This window comes from Photinus pyralis, unplaced genomic scaffold, assembly GCF_008802855.1.
Source record: "Photinus pyralis isolate 1611_PpyrPB1 unplaced genomic scaffold, Ppyr1.3 Ppyr1.4_LG1, whole genome shotgun sequence".
Classification (NCBI taxonomy): Eukaryota; Metazoa; Arthropoda; class Insecta; order Coleoptera; family Lampyridae; genus Photinus; species Photinus pyralis.
Genome location: NW_022170249.1, coordinates 34,410,154 through 34,426,152, shown reverse-complemented (window position 1 = coordinate 34,426,152; position 15,999 = coordinate 34,410,154). Strand labels below are relative to the sequence as shown.

Genomic DNA, 15,999 nt, shown 5'->3' with positions numbered 1-15,999 from the left:
ATAATTTGAATGTGCTTGACATTTCAAACTATCGACCAATCATAAGCATTTCGGATGACCGTATCGTCGGATTTCGTATTCATGTGAATCCAGCTTAAGTAGAACATATTCACTAGAAATAACTACCCTAAATTAAATTTCAGTAGAATAAATTTGTGAATCGTTTTTTTCATTTCCTGAAAACATTTTTGTTGATACGCCCTTCTCCCATGACGCCCTCGATATAATAATAATAATAATGCAAAACTTATAGTTTGTTTAAATGAGGAAAATGGAAGTAAACTGAGCTACAATAGTCCACGTGACATATAAAGAGTTGACCACATTCAATTGCTTAACATTTTCCAGTAAAATATGTTAAAATTTCCGCAGCTACATTTTAGTATAATATGTTCTCCAAAACTTAGAGAACTACTCACAATAACATCTAGTGTTATTAATTCTTCTTCAATCTTTTCAAATTGATAATTTTATTGTGATGACAGTAGATAGTTTTGTAATAACAAAATTTCGTCTTACTGAATTAGGTAATTGTGCTACAATTTAAAGTGTTCTATTTAAAATATACAGGTTTAACGCCTATAATATACTTTCTGATTCGCTGGGTTTCTTTTCGTTTTTCTATGCAAATCTGGCATAAAATTTTTTCAAGTCGGAGCATGCTCAAGAAAATCATGCACACAGATGCAGACATGCACATGTGAGCAAAAATATTTTGTAAAGGCGGGTCCACACTAAATATTTGCGTAGTGCCTTGAATTTGGCACAAATTTGCTCGTCTGCGCAGAAATTTTTGTCAATGTGGACTATGCGACGTACGAAAACGTACACATATAATTTCGTGACGAACAATGCATGTTATCCACTATCACAGACAACATATACTTTGTCTGTGCCACTATGTTGTTGGTTTTCCAGTCAACTTCAAAGAGATTTGCGCAGCAAAAAAGTTTTAATGTGAACTTCTGAACGTGAATAAGTGGATTCAGCAAATACCACACAAAATTAAAAAAACGCAATTGATGTGGACCCGCTTTAAGGAATCTTTTATTAAACCTTCAACTAAAAGTAACTGAGGTATCAATATCTAATAATCACATCTCCGGTTTGATGTTAAAAATAAAATTTGAGTAAAAATTTTAATGCGTCATTTTAATTCCATATTACATTTACTTATTTAACAATCTTGTACAATTAAAAATAAGTTAAAGTACCCTTAAACCACGCTACAGGATAATTAAATTAAGTTAATACTTGAGCTTTATCTTACAACTGTAAAGGGTACAAGATATCACAATGATTAATGAACAGAATAAGGGATTATACATATTATAAAAATACATGTAGCGAACACTTGGGAAGAGTTTAAATAAAATATGTAGGCAGAGGCACTTCCACATATACGACGTAATATTTAAAAGAGAAATCCCTTATTATGTATAATATGGGTAAAACAAAAATTTTTGTCAACCCTGACATCCACATTTCGGCCGAGCAGGAACAAGGCATCTAAGTGCGTTACAAAATACATTACATAAATGTTCTCTATACGAGCGTCTCGAATTTAACATAAGCCAATGTTCGTTATGAAATCATCTAACGTCCGATTCGGCTCCATTTGAGCAATCCTCAGGTTTCAGTATTTGATAAGTTATAAAGTATTCTGGATAAGCTTGTTCGCCTCGATAAACAACATATTCTGGAAAGTTGAGACCGCCTGCAGATGGCCTTCCCATAACTGAATGATGGCCAGGAGGAGCGTGCGCCATCTTCATTGCACTAAATTGCAAAAATGACTTACCAAGTGTTACTCGACATAGAAGTAAATGCCTAAAATAATTAAATTATAAACGCTTCCAAATTGTAAAAATATTAACCTATGGCAAACATAACATGATCTGTCTTTATGCATTGGACAACCAGTTCCCCCACCAATACCATAAACATACTGATTACTCTTGGAGGAATGTTCGGCAAAATATATTCCAGCTCCAAACATACCACCAATATAAGCATGCCGTTCGTCAAAACCTTTCTGAACAATTGCGTTAATGAAAGGCGACCCATGAAACAGCATACGCTCGTTACTTTGATTACTATTTTCTTCTGCAACTTCTTGCCGCCTGTGGGTGTATCTTTCCCATAATTTCCTATTTTGTACTTTCTGAATCTGAGAAGACAGCAATGTTAATTGTCGATTCAAATATTGCTAAGCGAAACTTACCCTCACAATATTATATCTGCTAAAGACCCCACCTGCGTGACCATTATCCCTATGTTCGCGAATAGTATTCTGCATTTCCTCTTCTACCGCTACAAATTCTTTGTCATCACCCAGCAAGTCCACAAGTAAGGTTCCTGGATTGGCAGCAGTGGCCCACTGACTACCACAGCTTGCCATTAATCGCTCTATACCCTTAATTAATTTATGTCTGAAACCATACGCAGAAATTCCGACTTGTTTCAAATCTTCGTGGCCCATTTCGGATAATATGTCTAAAGTGATCTGTTCCCGTTCAAATAATTCTAGGAGATGTTCCAATGCTAAGCTGGCCAAGAAAGTGGCAATGCTCGTAATACTGTTGGTATTGTCTTGAATTTCGTTTTCAGTTTTATTAGCATCTGAGCAACAACCTTCTGGCGGAATAGTCGCATTAAGTCTGTTTGCGATAGGTACGGAAAGAGTCATTGATGCACCGGATGGCATTATCACAGTTTCAGTATTAATTGGTAATATTGATGGACTAGAAGTTTGTGACAAATTATTTGCCGATGAGGTACTAGCGGCAGTGGTCGGAACTATTTGTTGAGAGGCCATGGCATCCTGCAAAAGGCATCGAACGTCATCCGCAGATGAGAGATCAACAGGAGCTTGCCCTTCTTGATTCTTAAGGAACGGATCAGCTCCGTGAGCCAGCTGTGGAAGAATTTGTAATGATAAGAAACGGCAAAGGGGGAGGGGGGGGCACAATTACCAGTAATGCGCACAATTGAGTGCGTCCTTTTTGTGCTGCTTCGTGGAGCGGAGTAAAACCCCATTTGTCGGTCGCGTTAACCACAGTATTAAATTTAATCAAAAGGGCAGCTATGTCTAAATGGCCGTAACTTGAAGCGTTATGTAAGGGTATGAGGCCCCCTTTATCTTGTGCGTTCACGTCCGCTCCGTGATCCAAGAGAAATTCTGCCACCTCTACATTGTTATATCCAGCTAAAAAAGTATTTAAAAAAAAGGTTAAACTCCAATGGACGTTTTTAGTTAAACTTTAACCTTAACAAAGGGAAAGAAAAGTTCTACAGAGCACCTCTATCCATTTCTACCAGTGTATGTAACATTACAATTGTTTATTTGCATAAATTCCCAGTGATAACCTTTGACCATATAATACTGGCCTGCCAGGTGAGAAATAATGAGGCAAACATCTACAGGCCAGGGGGGTTTGACAATTTGGAACTAAAATCCATCATCTTTAAAGTTTTGGAACAAGCGGGACTTTTTATAAAGAATGACTTTCGCGCAAAATGAAAAAAATGGTCGAATTATAGGTATTGTTAGAACCTCATCTCGGGACATACTGTAACGGAAATGCTCCAGACATGACGTCGCCTTCTGGCGCTCTGGAATTTTCTACGCGTATTCTAGAATGTTCGGGACTTACATTGCTTGCGTGTATAAATGGTTGCGGACCGAACATCGCGGGGGGGGTTAGTCTACTATCGAACGAGATCGAGTACGGACGAAACATAGAGCGCGAAAAGCTGATATAAATTTCGAAGTGTGAGTGATATAAATAATCGATATAAATTGTACGGATTTTATAGTGTTTTAGTTTTGTTTAGTAAATATTGATATAAATCGAACCCGAATTTATAAATAACGTTACATTGGTGTCAGAAGTGGGATTAATTAAATTAATTAAAAGTAAGTTTAAATTAAGTGCTTGTGCTTGTGTATGCCTGTAACAAGATCTGCTGCCGCTAAAATGGAAGAAACGATGCTCAATTTGCTCCAGCAAATCCAAAATGGCCAACAGGTGTTGCAACAAGAAATAAAAAGCAACCAAGAGAAGTTGGAAGAAAATTCTAGAAATTTTGAAGAGAAGTTCGAAAAAATGGAAGAAAATTCTAGAAAGATTAATGAAGAAAATTCTAGAAATATTCAAGAGAAGTTCGAGAAGTTGGAAGAAAATTCTAGAAAGATTAATGAAGAAAATTCTAGAAATATTCAAGAGAAGTTGGAAGAAAATTCTAGGAATTTTGAAGAGAAGTTCGAGAAAATGGAAGAAAATTCTAGAAATATTCAAGAGAAGTTCGAGAAGTTGGAAGAAAATTCTAGAAATATTCAAGAGAAATTCGAGAAGATGGAGGAAAATTCTAGAAAGATTATTGAAGAAGTCTCTAAATCAATTGAAGAAAAAGTTGAAGATAGAATTACGGAAGTTTCCAAAACATTTAAAGCAACATTCGTTGAGATTGAGCACAAGTATGAAGAGCTGCGCAAGCAATTCTTGCGACTGACTACGAAAGAGCGTACTAGTAGTGCCCCAGAAACAAATACAAGAGTAGAAGGCGACGTTCAGCAAGCCCGAGTAAAGCCACCTACTTTTGATGGTAAGATTCCTTGGACCTCGTACGTTCGACAGTTTGAAGCAGCGGCTGCGGCAAATAAATGGACTCTTCAAGACAAAACTACAGCCCTGATTCTTGCTCTGAGAGGAGATGCTCTGGATGTGTTGCGGACCATCCCCGAGGATCAACAGAACTTCCAACAAATAGTAGCGCGACTCGAAATGCGATATGGCGATAAACACCTTCAGCAAGTTTACTATGCCCAAGTCAAGAACCGAATGCAGAAACCTGGAGAAAGTTTGCAGGAACTTGAAGCGGACATCGCTAGACTGATTCGATTGGCATACCCTACGGCACCGGAGAGCTTTCTTGATCAACTGGCTGTACAAACATTTATCGATGCCGTTCGTGATGGAGATGCCCAGCAGGCTTTGAGACTGGCTAGGCACGACAACATTGAGAAAGCTTTGGCCCATGCGTTAGAATTCGAAGCCGCCAAGAAAGCTAGTCATGGAAGTGCGCGAGTACGTATGGTGGAACCTCGCAGTGAGAGCCGGGTAAGAACCATCGAAGAGGAAGGTGGCTCTGAAAGTTTTGAAGAAAAGGTCAGTAAAGAAGTGGAAGAAAAGATCAATAAAGCAATACAGTCACTGGCAAAGAAACGTGAACCACGGCGAGATTGGACACGTTCGCCGCAACTGCCAAAAACCATTACAGCAGTCGGAAAACTAAGAAAGGTCGACAGGAAGGGGCTATCCCCGACCTGCAGAAACAAAGCCCCGGTGCACTGTAAACATTACGTCGTCTGGAAAAGTTCACAATAATGCAGACGCTTTGTCAAGAAGACCGTGCAAGGACAACTGCACACATTGTTCTAAAATAGAAGACAAGATTGGCCATCTGCGACAAACAACTGTAGAGAGTGAGGAATGGAAGCCAAGCGAAATTAAAACGGCCCAAGAAAACGACCCAAGTATAAAAACTGTTCTGAATTGGATGCGCCACGGACAAAGACCAGGCTGGCAAGACATTAGTGCCACAAGTCCTGAAGTAAAGAGTTATTGGGGCCAATGGAATAGCCTGACTCTGAAAGACAACCTGTTGTATAGGACCCTTGAAAGTGAAGATGGCACCGAATCGACGCTGCAATTAGTAGTACCTAGAAGCAAAGTGTCGGAAGTATTGCGAAAATTGCATGACGGCGCTTCCGGAGGACACTTTGGTATTACGAAAACGTTGCAAAGGGTACGTGAGCGATTCTATTGGGCCAACCGTAAAGAAGATGTCCGGCGATGGTGTCAAAAATGTGAGTTATGTGCTACTGGAAACGGACCAGTTTCCAAGAAGAAGGCACCCATGAGGCAGTATAACGTTGGTAGTCCGATGGAACGAGTTGCTATCGATATCGCAGGACCGTTTCCCGAGACAAGATGGCGGAAATAAATATATCCTAGTCGCTATGGATTATTTCACAAAGTGGACTGAAGCTTACGCCATTCCAAACCAAGAGGCAGCAACAGTTGCCGAAGTGTTGGTAAAGGAGTTCTTTTCACGTTTTGGTGTTCCTATAGAAATCCATTCAGATCAAGGAAGGAACTTTGAATCGGCTTTGTTCCAAGATGTTTGTCGATTGGTAGGAGCCAATAAAACCAGAACAACACCTTTGCATCCTCAGTCAGATGGAATGGTTGAGAGAATGAATCGAACGATGGGTAAATATCTTTCAAAAGTCGTGGCAGAACATCAGAAAAATTGGGACCAGTACCTCCACCTGTTCCTTACGGCATATCGATCAGCCGTCAACGAGACCACGGGTCAGACTCCTGCCTGCCTTATGTTGGGTCGTGAACTACGCCTTCCATGTGACCTCGAGTTTGGGCGTAAACCCCATGAAGAATATGTCGCAGGTGAAAATTATGTTGACCAACTAAAGGCGAAGATGAACGATATTCACGACTTGGCTAGAAGTCATATTCAGATTGCCAGCGATCGCATGAAAAATCAATACAACCTCCGCTCGGCCAATGAAACTTTTGAAGCTGGAGATCTGGTATGGCTGCACAATCCACAGAGACGAAGAGGTCTTTCTCCCAAGCTACAAAGACAATGGGAAGGTCCATATGAGGTGATCAAGAAAATAAATGACGTGATATATCGTATCAGAATGAACCACCGGAAACCGAAAGTTGTCCACATTAATCGACTCGCACGATATGCCGGATCCAACAACAACGAAGAAGTTAGAGGTATTCGAGAAGAGGAACGCAGCTTTGGGATCGAGCCAAACTTTAACGATTTTATGTCAAATTACGCCCAGCGGAAGAAAGCTCGCTTTGGCGTTACTCAGGAAATTTGTCAAAATATTTTTGAGCTTCCGGTTAACGTTTCCATCGCCCATTGTGTCGCCGAAGACCTTCGCATGGGTAGAGGTATAGCTTCCGTATTCCGGAAAAGATTTGGAAGAATAGACGAGTTGATAAAGCAAAGACCACGAGTGGGTAAAGTACTGCGCTTGGAAGATAGTCAACGCTCTTTGTTCTACTTGGTTTCGAAGAAAACGTCAGAAGGCAAACCCACCTATGAAAACCTCTGGTCTGCTTTAAAAAGCTTAAAGAAACTCATGGCATACTATGACATAAATAGCTTGGCGATCCCGAAGATTGGATGTGGTTTAGATGGCTTGGACTGGAAGATAGTGCGAACCATGATCGAAGTGATTTTTAGAAACACTAGCGTTCGAATTACAGTATGCTGCTTCAACCCACAGGGGACGACCCTCCGCAAAACTGTGGACTGTTACTTTTTCAAGAAAGGTGTTTGTCGAGCAGGCTCTGATTGCAGATTCCGACACGAGGCATTAAAAAGTAATATTAACGCAGTTTCTGAACGAGACGTCCAGAATTAAGAAGGGGGCAGTGTAACGGAAATGCTCCAGACATGACGTCGCCTTCTGGCGCTCTGGAATTTTCTACGCGTATTCTAGAATGTTCGGGACTTACATTGCTTGCGTGTATAAATGGTTGCGGACCGAACATCGCGGGGGGGGTTAGTCTACTATCGAACGAGATCGAGTACGGACGAAACATAGAGCGCGAAAAGCTGATATAAATTTCGAAGTGTGAGTGATATAAATAATCGATATAAATTGTACGGATTTTATAGTGTTTTAGTTTTGTTTAATAAATATTGATATAAATCGAACCCGAATTTATAAATAACGTTACAATACTATATATTTATGTACAAAATGGTTTCTTCAGAATCATTTAACCAACAAAGGACAATAACAACACAGAAAGTACATATCATTCCAAAGGTAACATTTTTATTTAGAGCAGCCAAGTTAGTTTTTGGTTACACCCCATGATGGCGCTACTGATGTTTGCACAGCAAGCTGTTCAAAGTGGTGACCGTCCAGGATTATATGATCGAAGACCTTGTGTACCTCAAGGGGAAATAACTACAAAGTTAGGTTTACACAAAAACGCATAACCAAAATACTGGTCAGATACCTGAGCCTAATAGATTTTTAGAGATTCCAAAGTATTATTTAGATTTCAGAAATGGTTTCTAGGAAGGGTTCGATGGACATTTTCAAGATATCTCAAAACTTGTTCACGAATGTTAGGAATATTTTGGATGAATGTTGCTAAAAAGGTCTTAAAAAAAAAATAGTAAAGAAATCTGAGAATATCCACTAACATTTTGTAGGCATAGCTTCCACACAAACCATTTTAGGCATTTGGTTTATTTGGGGGAAAGTGATTGTTTTGGTCCTCTCTACCACTCACTTTTTTTGACATAAATGTTACACAATGTTATAATTGTTATGGTATGGTTAACATATTGATGGACAATACGCTATATCGCGGTGTCGGCTGACCACTATAAAAACCAAATTTATTCTCATACTAGCACTCCCGAAGAACTTTGTATTGCCTTTGGGAAATTTCTTTCGAAGTACAAAACAGTCATTTATTGTGGGTGGAGATTCGACATCTATAACCATTACTTATACTAATGGTCAGTGTTTCCATCTCTCGATAAATTGATTTGGTAGATAAGTACTGTGACAACGATTGTATCAAGAATGGTATCCATGAAATTTATTTGGGGAGTTATTGAGAGGTGGAAAAACCAGGCCTAGAAACTATAGGTAAAATAACAAGTTTTCCCTTGCACGTCATTGCTGGAATAATTTCACGTACCAACCTAAATATTTAAATTGGGATGTATTGTGATAAGTTAAAAACAGTTTATTTGAAATTATACAGTTGGCACAGAAATGCGACGTTGGCGCAACTCTGCACTATGCATTTCAGGTTATGTTGCTATCTGTCACCTCGTGTGTGCTTCAAATCGTCTAGTTTATAGTAGTTTCCCACGGACATCGAAATTGTAACATGCTGTACAGTATATTTTCACCGAAATCATAAGAAATATGGAAGGTGTTTAGGATCTCTCCTGCTGTCCAATGAGACAAGTTTTACCGCTTTCCCAACGAAATTGATGACAACGCTTTTGCCCTAATAACATAACCCGAAAGAGAGCAAGATAAGATTTTTCTGACATTCACATACACTGGTTTCCTTACGCACCTCATTGCTTTATGAGTTATGAGAACCTGCAACTTGATCTTCAGTGATTTTTAGTATGATTGCAACAGTGGTAAAATAGGAGTCTCGACAAAATAATTGAATAAGTTTCTTAAACTAAAAAAAACCAGACGTTAAAATACCTGCTAAATGCAGTGGAGTTGAGTTACGACCTTGAGCATCTCTGCAATTGATATTTTCAGATGTAACCAGCCTTTGTACACGTAACAGATTGCCCTTTTTAGCAGCATCCAGAAGTGCTGCATTACCTCTAAGCATATCGGCTACGTCCTGATCTCCATCCCTAACTAGGTCTAAAGGTGTTGCGCCATCTCGATTTTTCTTGCTAGGATCCGCTCCGTGCTATGGAAAGGTGAATAAAATTGTAAAAACCTCTATTACCATTACCTTCAATAGCAATTTCACAATTTCGTATTTGCCTTTAGCGGCGGCTTCGTGCAGAGGTGTAAACTTCCACAAGTCCGCCACATTAACGCTGGCACCGTGCTTGACTAGGAGCTCGGTAACTTCATAATGTCCATATGAACATGCATTATGCAATGGAACTAAACCCCTATGAAAATAAGTTTTTATTAAGGGCAGTTGGCGATCGGTGTTTAATTACCCTTTGTCTTTGGCGTGAACGTCTGCGCCTAACTGTAGCAAATATTCTACCACAGAAACCCTGTTATATCCAGACGCAAAATGCAAAGGTGTTGAATGTCTTCCATCCACATCGCGACAATTAACAATGTGAGGATAAGATCCTAATATCCTTTGCACTTGTTCCGCATCCCCAGACTTGGCTGCCTCTAGTAACTGACATTCAATATCAGCGCTCCTTGTTAGAGGATCTTGTAAAATTTTCAAAACATTCTCCGAAGCCACTTGAGCTGCTGTGTAACCTTGCAAAGATATTATAGAAGAATCCACATTGTAGGAAAGCAATATCCTGCAAGCCTGTATATTATCATCTCTGGCGCTTCTATGCAACGCAGTCTGCCCCAATCCATCCAAGGCGTTGACCTTGGCGCCGTGACGTAGCAATATATCCATAATATCATAATGCGAAGTATCAGCTGCTATATGAAGTGGAGTAAGAAAGTCTTTATTTTTTTCATTTAAATGCGCGCCTTTCCTAATCAGAGATTCAATTATTTGCTTTCGTTTTGGATAAACAGAACTGACCACCGCATGCAAAGGGGTATCTCCCGTATATGGGTGCTTAAAGTTAACAATATCGGACGCTAAATATTTTTTTATTTTGGTCATGTCAGATTGTCTAGATGCTTCCAAAAGGCAGTGACCCTTGTATTCGTCTAAAAATTAAAGGAGATCATTTTGTTGGCCAACCAACGTTACTACTAACAAGCAATCCTCTCTTGTAATTCTCTGGTCGGTGCAACGTCTATTGCGGACTTTGAGTGACAATTTAGCAAGGTCGGGTCCGCACCTTCACTGAGAAGAAGGGAGCATACTTCGATGCGAGATTTCGAAGCCGCTTCATGAAGCGGAGTAAATGCCCACAAGTCATTGGCATTAACGTTGGCACCATGTTTGATAAGCATTTCGGTTACTTCAAAGTGTCCATACGAGCAGGCATTGTGTAACGGAACCAGTCCTCTGGAATATTGCAATTTTAGTGTAAAATTCGCATATCACTTGGTTAATACTGTATAATTCAAATAAGTGCTCGTACCACGATTACATTGTACAGTAGATTTTAATTTATACCTGATGTTAAGTGTTATTTCCATTTACATACAGTACCTATTGTGAAACTATTTTTATTTTTAAAGGAAGGGCACATTTGTATAGGATTGAATTTCTTTACCTGCAAACCCTATGTATGTATTTCTAAACAATTAGAAATTATCAACTTGCACTGTACAAGAACAGTGTGTCCCATTTTCGACGCTTTCATATGGAACCTCTCTAGTGCTATCAAAAATAGTATATTAAGTAACAAGGGATTAAAAAGAGTTTTTGTTCCTGAAAGAATGGTTTAAAGCCAGAGGCTTGAAAATATTCGCTCGCTTAAGAAATATGGGAGAAAATTAAAAAATTGTTGTTAACTTCAGAATGGCTATATATTTTCTTAGTTAAAACATGTATAGAAAAATGTTTTATACAAAAGTTTATACGTAACTATTGTTGAATAATCTGCCGTTTCCAAAAGTGTATGTGGGGTCTGGAAAAAAAGTTACAGGCCTAACTTAATTTTTGTAATGGAACACCCTGTGTATTTACATAAAAAAGAAGCATATTAAATTTTCTTTTCAAAAATGGAACACGCCAGGAATGATGTTCAAAAAAGATACAAATTCAATATTGATTTTTTATACTTTTTTGTGTTATTTTTTGAAAAAAAACTTTGGTACCTTTTTAGATTAAATTATACAGGATGTTCCATTTAAAACAATGAGGTTAGGTCCGATAACTGCTTACCTGAACCATGTAATGACCAAAATGGTTTTCTAATTGAATGAAAATACTCCTAATAAATTCCAAGAATATTTCCCCACGAATCGCAAAAGTTGTCCAAAAAAATAGCAGTGGGTCCATTGGATCTGCTTTGCCCGGTTACGTAATTTTCTTCTTAAATATCAAATATTTTAAAAATCATATAATTTATTGGCACTTTTGTTAATTCATACTTAAGAACATTTTAACTAAGAAGAAGTCACAAAACCGCGTTGTGCTAAGAAAATTGCGTATTTTTAACGTAAAGTGTGCTCTGGGTCCAATGGACCCTGCCTGCCCGAAGTGGGCTTAAGAAAAAAAAATAAACATCAACTTTTAATAGGCAAAATGAACGTATAATTTATATATTTATGTGAACTTTTTTTTGGTCGTAAAATAAGCGAAAGAATTGTATCTTTCCATATTTACATCATATTTAAAAACACCCTGTTTATTTGAATGAATTTGATTTCACCAGAAAATTTGACCCAAAGGCAGTTATTGTGAAAACAATTTTCAATTTTTCAATGTAAGCATATAAAGAAAAGGAAGCATCAGAGTGAAAACTGTTCAATACAAAAAAATGTGTATGAACTATGAAAAAAAAAATCAAAATTGTACTTTTACCCATGTTTATTATTTGAATGATAACTGGTTGGAAAGAGAAAACAAACTATATCAAACTGAGTAAAAATCCAATATAGCGTCCATTTAAAATAAGGAAGTTGATATCAGTGGCGGTTCATAAGTTATGTAGCCGGTGAGGCTGGGCATGATAAAGGCGTAGGATAGGGGTATTATGGAATACTTCTTCGAAAAAATCAGTTTAATTGCATTTTTGAAAATCCAAAAATAATACAAAAATTACTACTTTTTCTTATATTTTAACGGGTGTACCTATACTTGAAAATAAAATGTAAAAGAATGTACCTAGTAACCTACTCGTATTTGATACAAGGTACAATGTATATTGCACCATGCATATGGGCGCATTTTCGCGATCGATTGTGTGCGCCTGTTCTTTGTGAGCACTATAATAAATTCTCTTCGTCAGTTGGAAAAGTTACTTTTTACAGGCAGTTTCCAATTCTGCTCTTAAATTTATTTGACAATTAATGATGATTTTAATGAGTCAATCATTTTTTTCACACCAGGTCTTAATAAGCTCTATTTGATTTTCCACAATTGCTTACGTTAATTAACGATCAGGAACGGGACGCTTTTACCACCGTAAATTATATGAATGTTATTATACGAGCGCTATTCAGAAAGTAACAGACGTTTTGAAATAAAAAATTATGAAACTGTACGAAACAATTTTTATTATATACATTTGGAAGCTACACTCTTAGGCTACTTGTCAACATAGTTGCCATTCAGACCACCAGACCTCGACCTAGACTGTTCGCTACACACGCAAGAAATGTAGGTATTAAGCTCTACAATATCTGCCCTGCCTCCTAGAAACAGAAACCTGCATGTGGTCTAAGAGGACACCTTCTAAAGAACGCAGTATACCACTATCACCTCTTAAATAGGTCTTTCAATGAATGAAATTGTACCTTCACTTACCTTATGACACTGATATGTAGATATCACGAAATAAATTGAAATTGAAAAAAACAATTGAAATAAGTAACGGGTGTACACTTGTACAGAACCCTTCATCCTTCTATCCTAACTTTTACATAGATAAATTTGTTTTGCAACTTTCATTGCAAACTCGCTCAAAACTCTGGATCACAGTAAGAAATTGGTAAAAATATATCTGTGTGTACTTGTGGTTCATAGTACCAGTTACGTTACATGCAACAGTTCGCTGACAAGTACCAATCTTTACAGTACATAATTAGAAGGTTACAAAAATCTTACCCCTTATCTTTAGCATGCACATCGGCACCATGCTGAAGTAACAACTGCACTATACGACTTCTGTTGTAACCGGCAGCTAAATGCAACGGTGTCGACCTCCGACCATCGCTGGCATGGCAGTTTACGTTCAACGGGTTCAGTAGAACCAGTAATCTATCTTCTGATCCGGATCGAGCGGCTTCCAATAATTCGTCTTTACGAAACTCTCCAGTAAGAACACATCTGGTTGAAGTATCTGCTACATCTAATGGTGTTTTACCTTCTGTGTTACGGATGTTGGGGTCAGCTCCATGTTGCAACAAAGCTAGAACATAATTTAATGTTTACTCAACTTGAAGTATAAGCATAATGCACATAACAGGATTACGAGTAGTTTGTACCTTGCTTTGTACAGAACTGTTCAGGACCTAATCTGAATAACTGAATTAAAGTCAGCAATATTGAATGGGAGTGAGAGTTTCAACAGAAATTTGTGAATTACCTGCCAAACTCTCACCCAGAATATTCAGAATAACACTTTCTGAACCTTCAAATCCTTGCATAGCCATAGAACTGGAACAATGAAGATATCCCTTGGCCAGTTATTTGAATCAATAATTTTTTCAAATTAATTTTTATTTGTTTATTAAACATTCTGTGTGACATGTTTTAAGAATCATGATTGTTTTGGTAAACATTAGTAATTTTTTTAGAATATATTTAATTTGTCTAATGTTTACTGTTATAGCCTTGACTTACTTTATTTTAACTTCATAAACAATTTCTCAAAGTTAAGATCAACATTACCAGACCAGATATTTTAATATTTATGTTAATATTACCATCGTCTCTTTGTGTTAACTAGTAGTAATTACAATTGCAACTGGGTACCTCAGTAATCTGCAAAACAATAATTCTCCCTACATCCATTTTACTAACCTATGCACACGTCAACTTTTCCCTTGATAGCTGCTTCATGTAACGGTGTATAATTCCAATTGTCTCGAGTATTCGGACTTGCACCAGCTTCCAACAGCAGTCTCACGACATCTGCATGACCGAACGAGCAGGCATTATGAAGTGGATGGAGGCCACCATCATCTCTGGCTTGAATCGAAGCACCAGTGGATAAGAGAAATTCGACGACATCTCTTCTACCATATCCTTCCGAAAATCCAATTTATAAACAGATCTTTTGAAATAAAACGAAATTACCTGCCGCAAAATGTAGAGGTGTTGATTTTCTTCCTGCCGTATCACGAGCGTTGACCGTTTGGGCAGTGATTAATTTCCGAACACGTGCAATATCACCAGTTTTACATGCCTCAAACAATTCACGCAATGGATCAGTAGAATTCGAAATAGGATCTGCAGAAGTTGATAGTACAGTTCGTCGAGTCGCCATTGCCAAACAGTTTTTTCACTATGTTTTTAACTAATTAAGATAGTGTGGGCGAACCAATATTTTAATCCACTTCTTTTTAAATTTAGAATACTGCATTTTAGTTATTGTGTTGTAACTTTTCAATTACGTTATTTGTTACAACAGCTGAGGAATTATGTAAAATTGGTGAAAGTTGTTTTGTTGACTTGCAGATTAGTAATCAACCTTCAACCATATAAATAAAGGGTGGGGTTAGCGAGGAACAGATTGGTCAATTTATGACAGTATAACAAAAACAAATATATGTATAGGATGAAACATAATATATCATACCCCATGTTTCAAAATATAGAAATGAATAACAAACTGGTACTTATGCGTGCTACCCATAAACATATGACTCCCAGGTAGTACACTTACTATAAAGCTGGGTATCCAGAATTTAACAAATGACCCCTAACGTAACTACGAACATGTTACGATCGGGATAGGGGGTTGGGTATTAATCCGCACCCAATTGGACACGCGTAACCGTCACGCACATTAAATACTTACGCATTTTCGGTTCAAGTCAGTTTATCCACCTAAAATTGTTGTTTATTGGAGAATATAGCACCTTCTGAATACTGACCAGCAGTATTACTGCTTTACCTTATTTAATTACTGACAGTCACTATTTCATATAATTGCAAACAATTACGGCACATTCGACATTCCCCATGCCTTAACTTCGGGCGTTATTTAATTACATAACCCAACTTTCTTTAGCGGTAATTTAATTTTAATTTAATTATGTTTAATTGATCTTGTGTGATGGAAGAAATATTGGAAGCGGCCATTCTAGGTGGTGCAAATTACGACGACAATGAATCTTTGATAATTCAAAATATCTTAATAGAGATCACCTCTAAAATTTAAAGGTCATAATAATCTTACCTGTACTCTATACCTGTACTTTAGTTAATTTTAGGTTAATTTTGCCAATATAAAGTTAATTAAAATCTGTCACTACAAACACGCGATGGCGACTATCCAGGGCCGGCCCATGCATATGCGGCGCCGTTCGGCGAACATGTTCTGTTGGGGGGGGGGGGGCAGCTTCTCCTTATTGAAGTTTTGAGTGTCATCTTCATTGTCTTG

General features: G+C 37.9%; 1 protein-coding gene across 1 annotated transcript; it reads right to left on the bottom strand.

Annotated features, from left to right (window-relative positions):
- Positions 1-1,125: 1,125 nt before the first annotated feature.
- LOC116173229 (poly [ADP-ribose] polymerase tankyrase) lies at positions 1,126-15,129 on the bottom strand. The gene is made up of 11 exons (XM_031490578.1): positions 14,691-15,129; positions 14,415-14,639; positions 13,497-13,800; positions 10,531-10,784; positions 9,787-10,480; positions 9,570-9,735; positions 9,305-9,524; positions 2,976-3,208; positions 2,225-2,917; positions 1,878-2,170; positions 1,126-1,830 (listed from the first exon to the last, which is right to left on the bottom strand). Exons 1-11 carry the CDS (start codon positions 14,878-14,880, stop codon positions 1,593-1,595), a joined length of 3,510 nt encoding a protein of 1,169 aa, XP_031346438.1. The 5' UTR covers positions 14,881-15,129; the 3' UTR covers positions 1,126-1,592.
- Positions 15,130-15,999: the final 870 nt, after the last annotated feature.

Coding starts and splice junctions, on each gene's coding strand:
- LOC116173229 (XM_031490578.1), bottom strand. CDS start 14,880: ATGGCGACTCGACGAACTGTACTATCAACTTCTGCAGATCCTATTTCG. Junction 14,640..14,690: donor ACCTCTACATTTTGCGGCAG/GTAATTTCGTTT, acceptor GATTTTCGGAAG/GATATGGTAGAAGAGATGTC. Junction 2,171..2,224: donor GCAGATATAATATTGTGAGG/GTAAGTTTCGCT, acceptor CTGTCTTCTCAG/ATTCAGAAAGTACAAAATAG.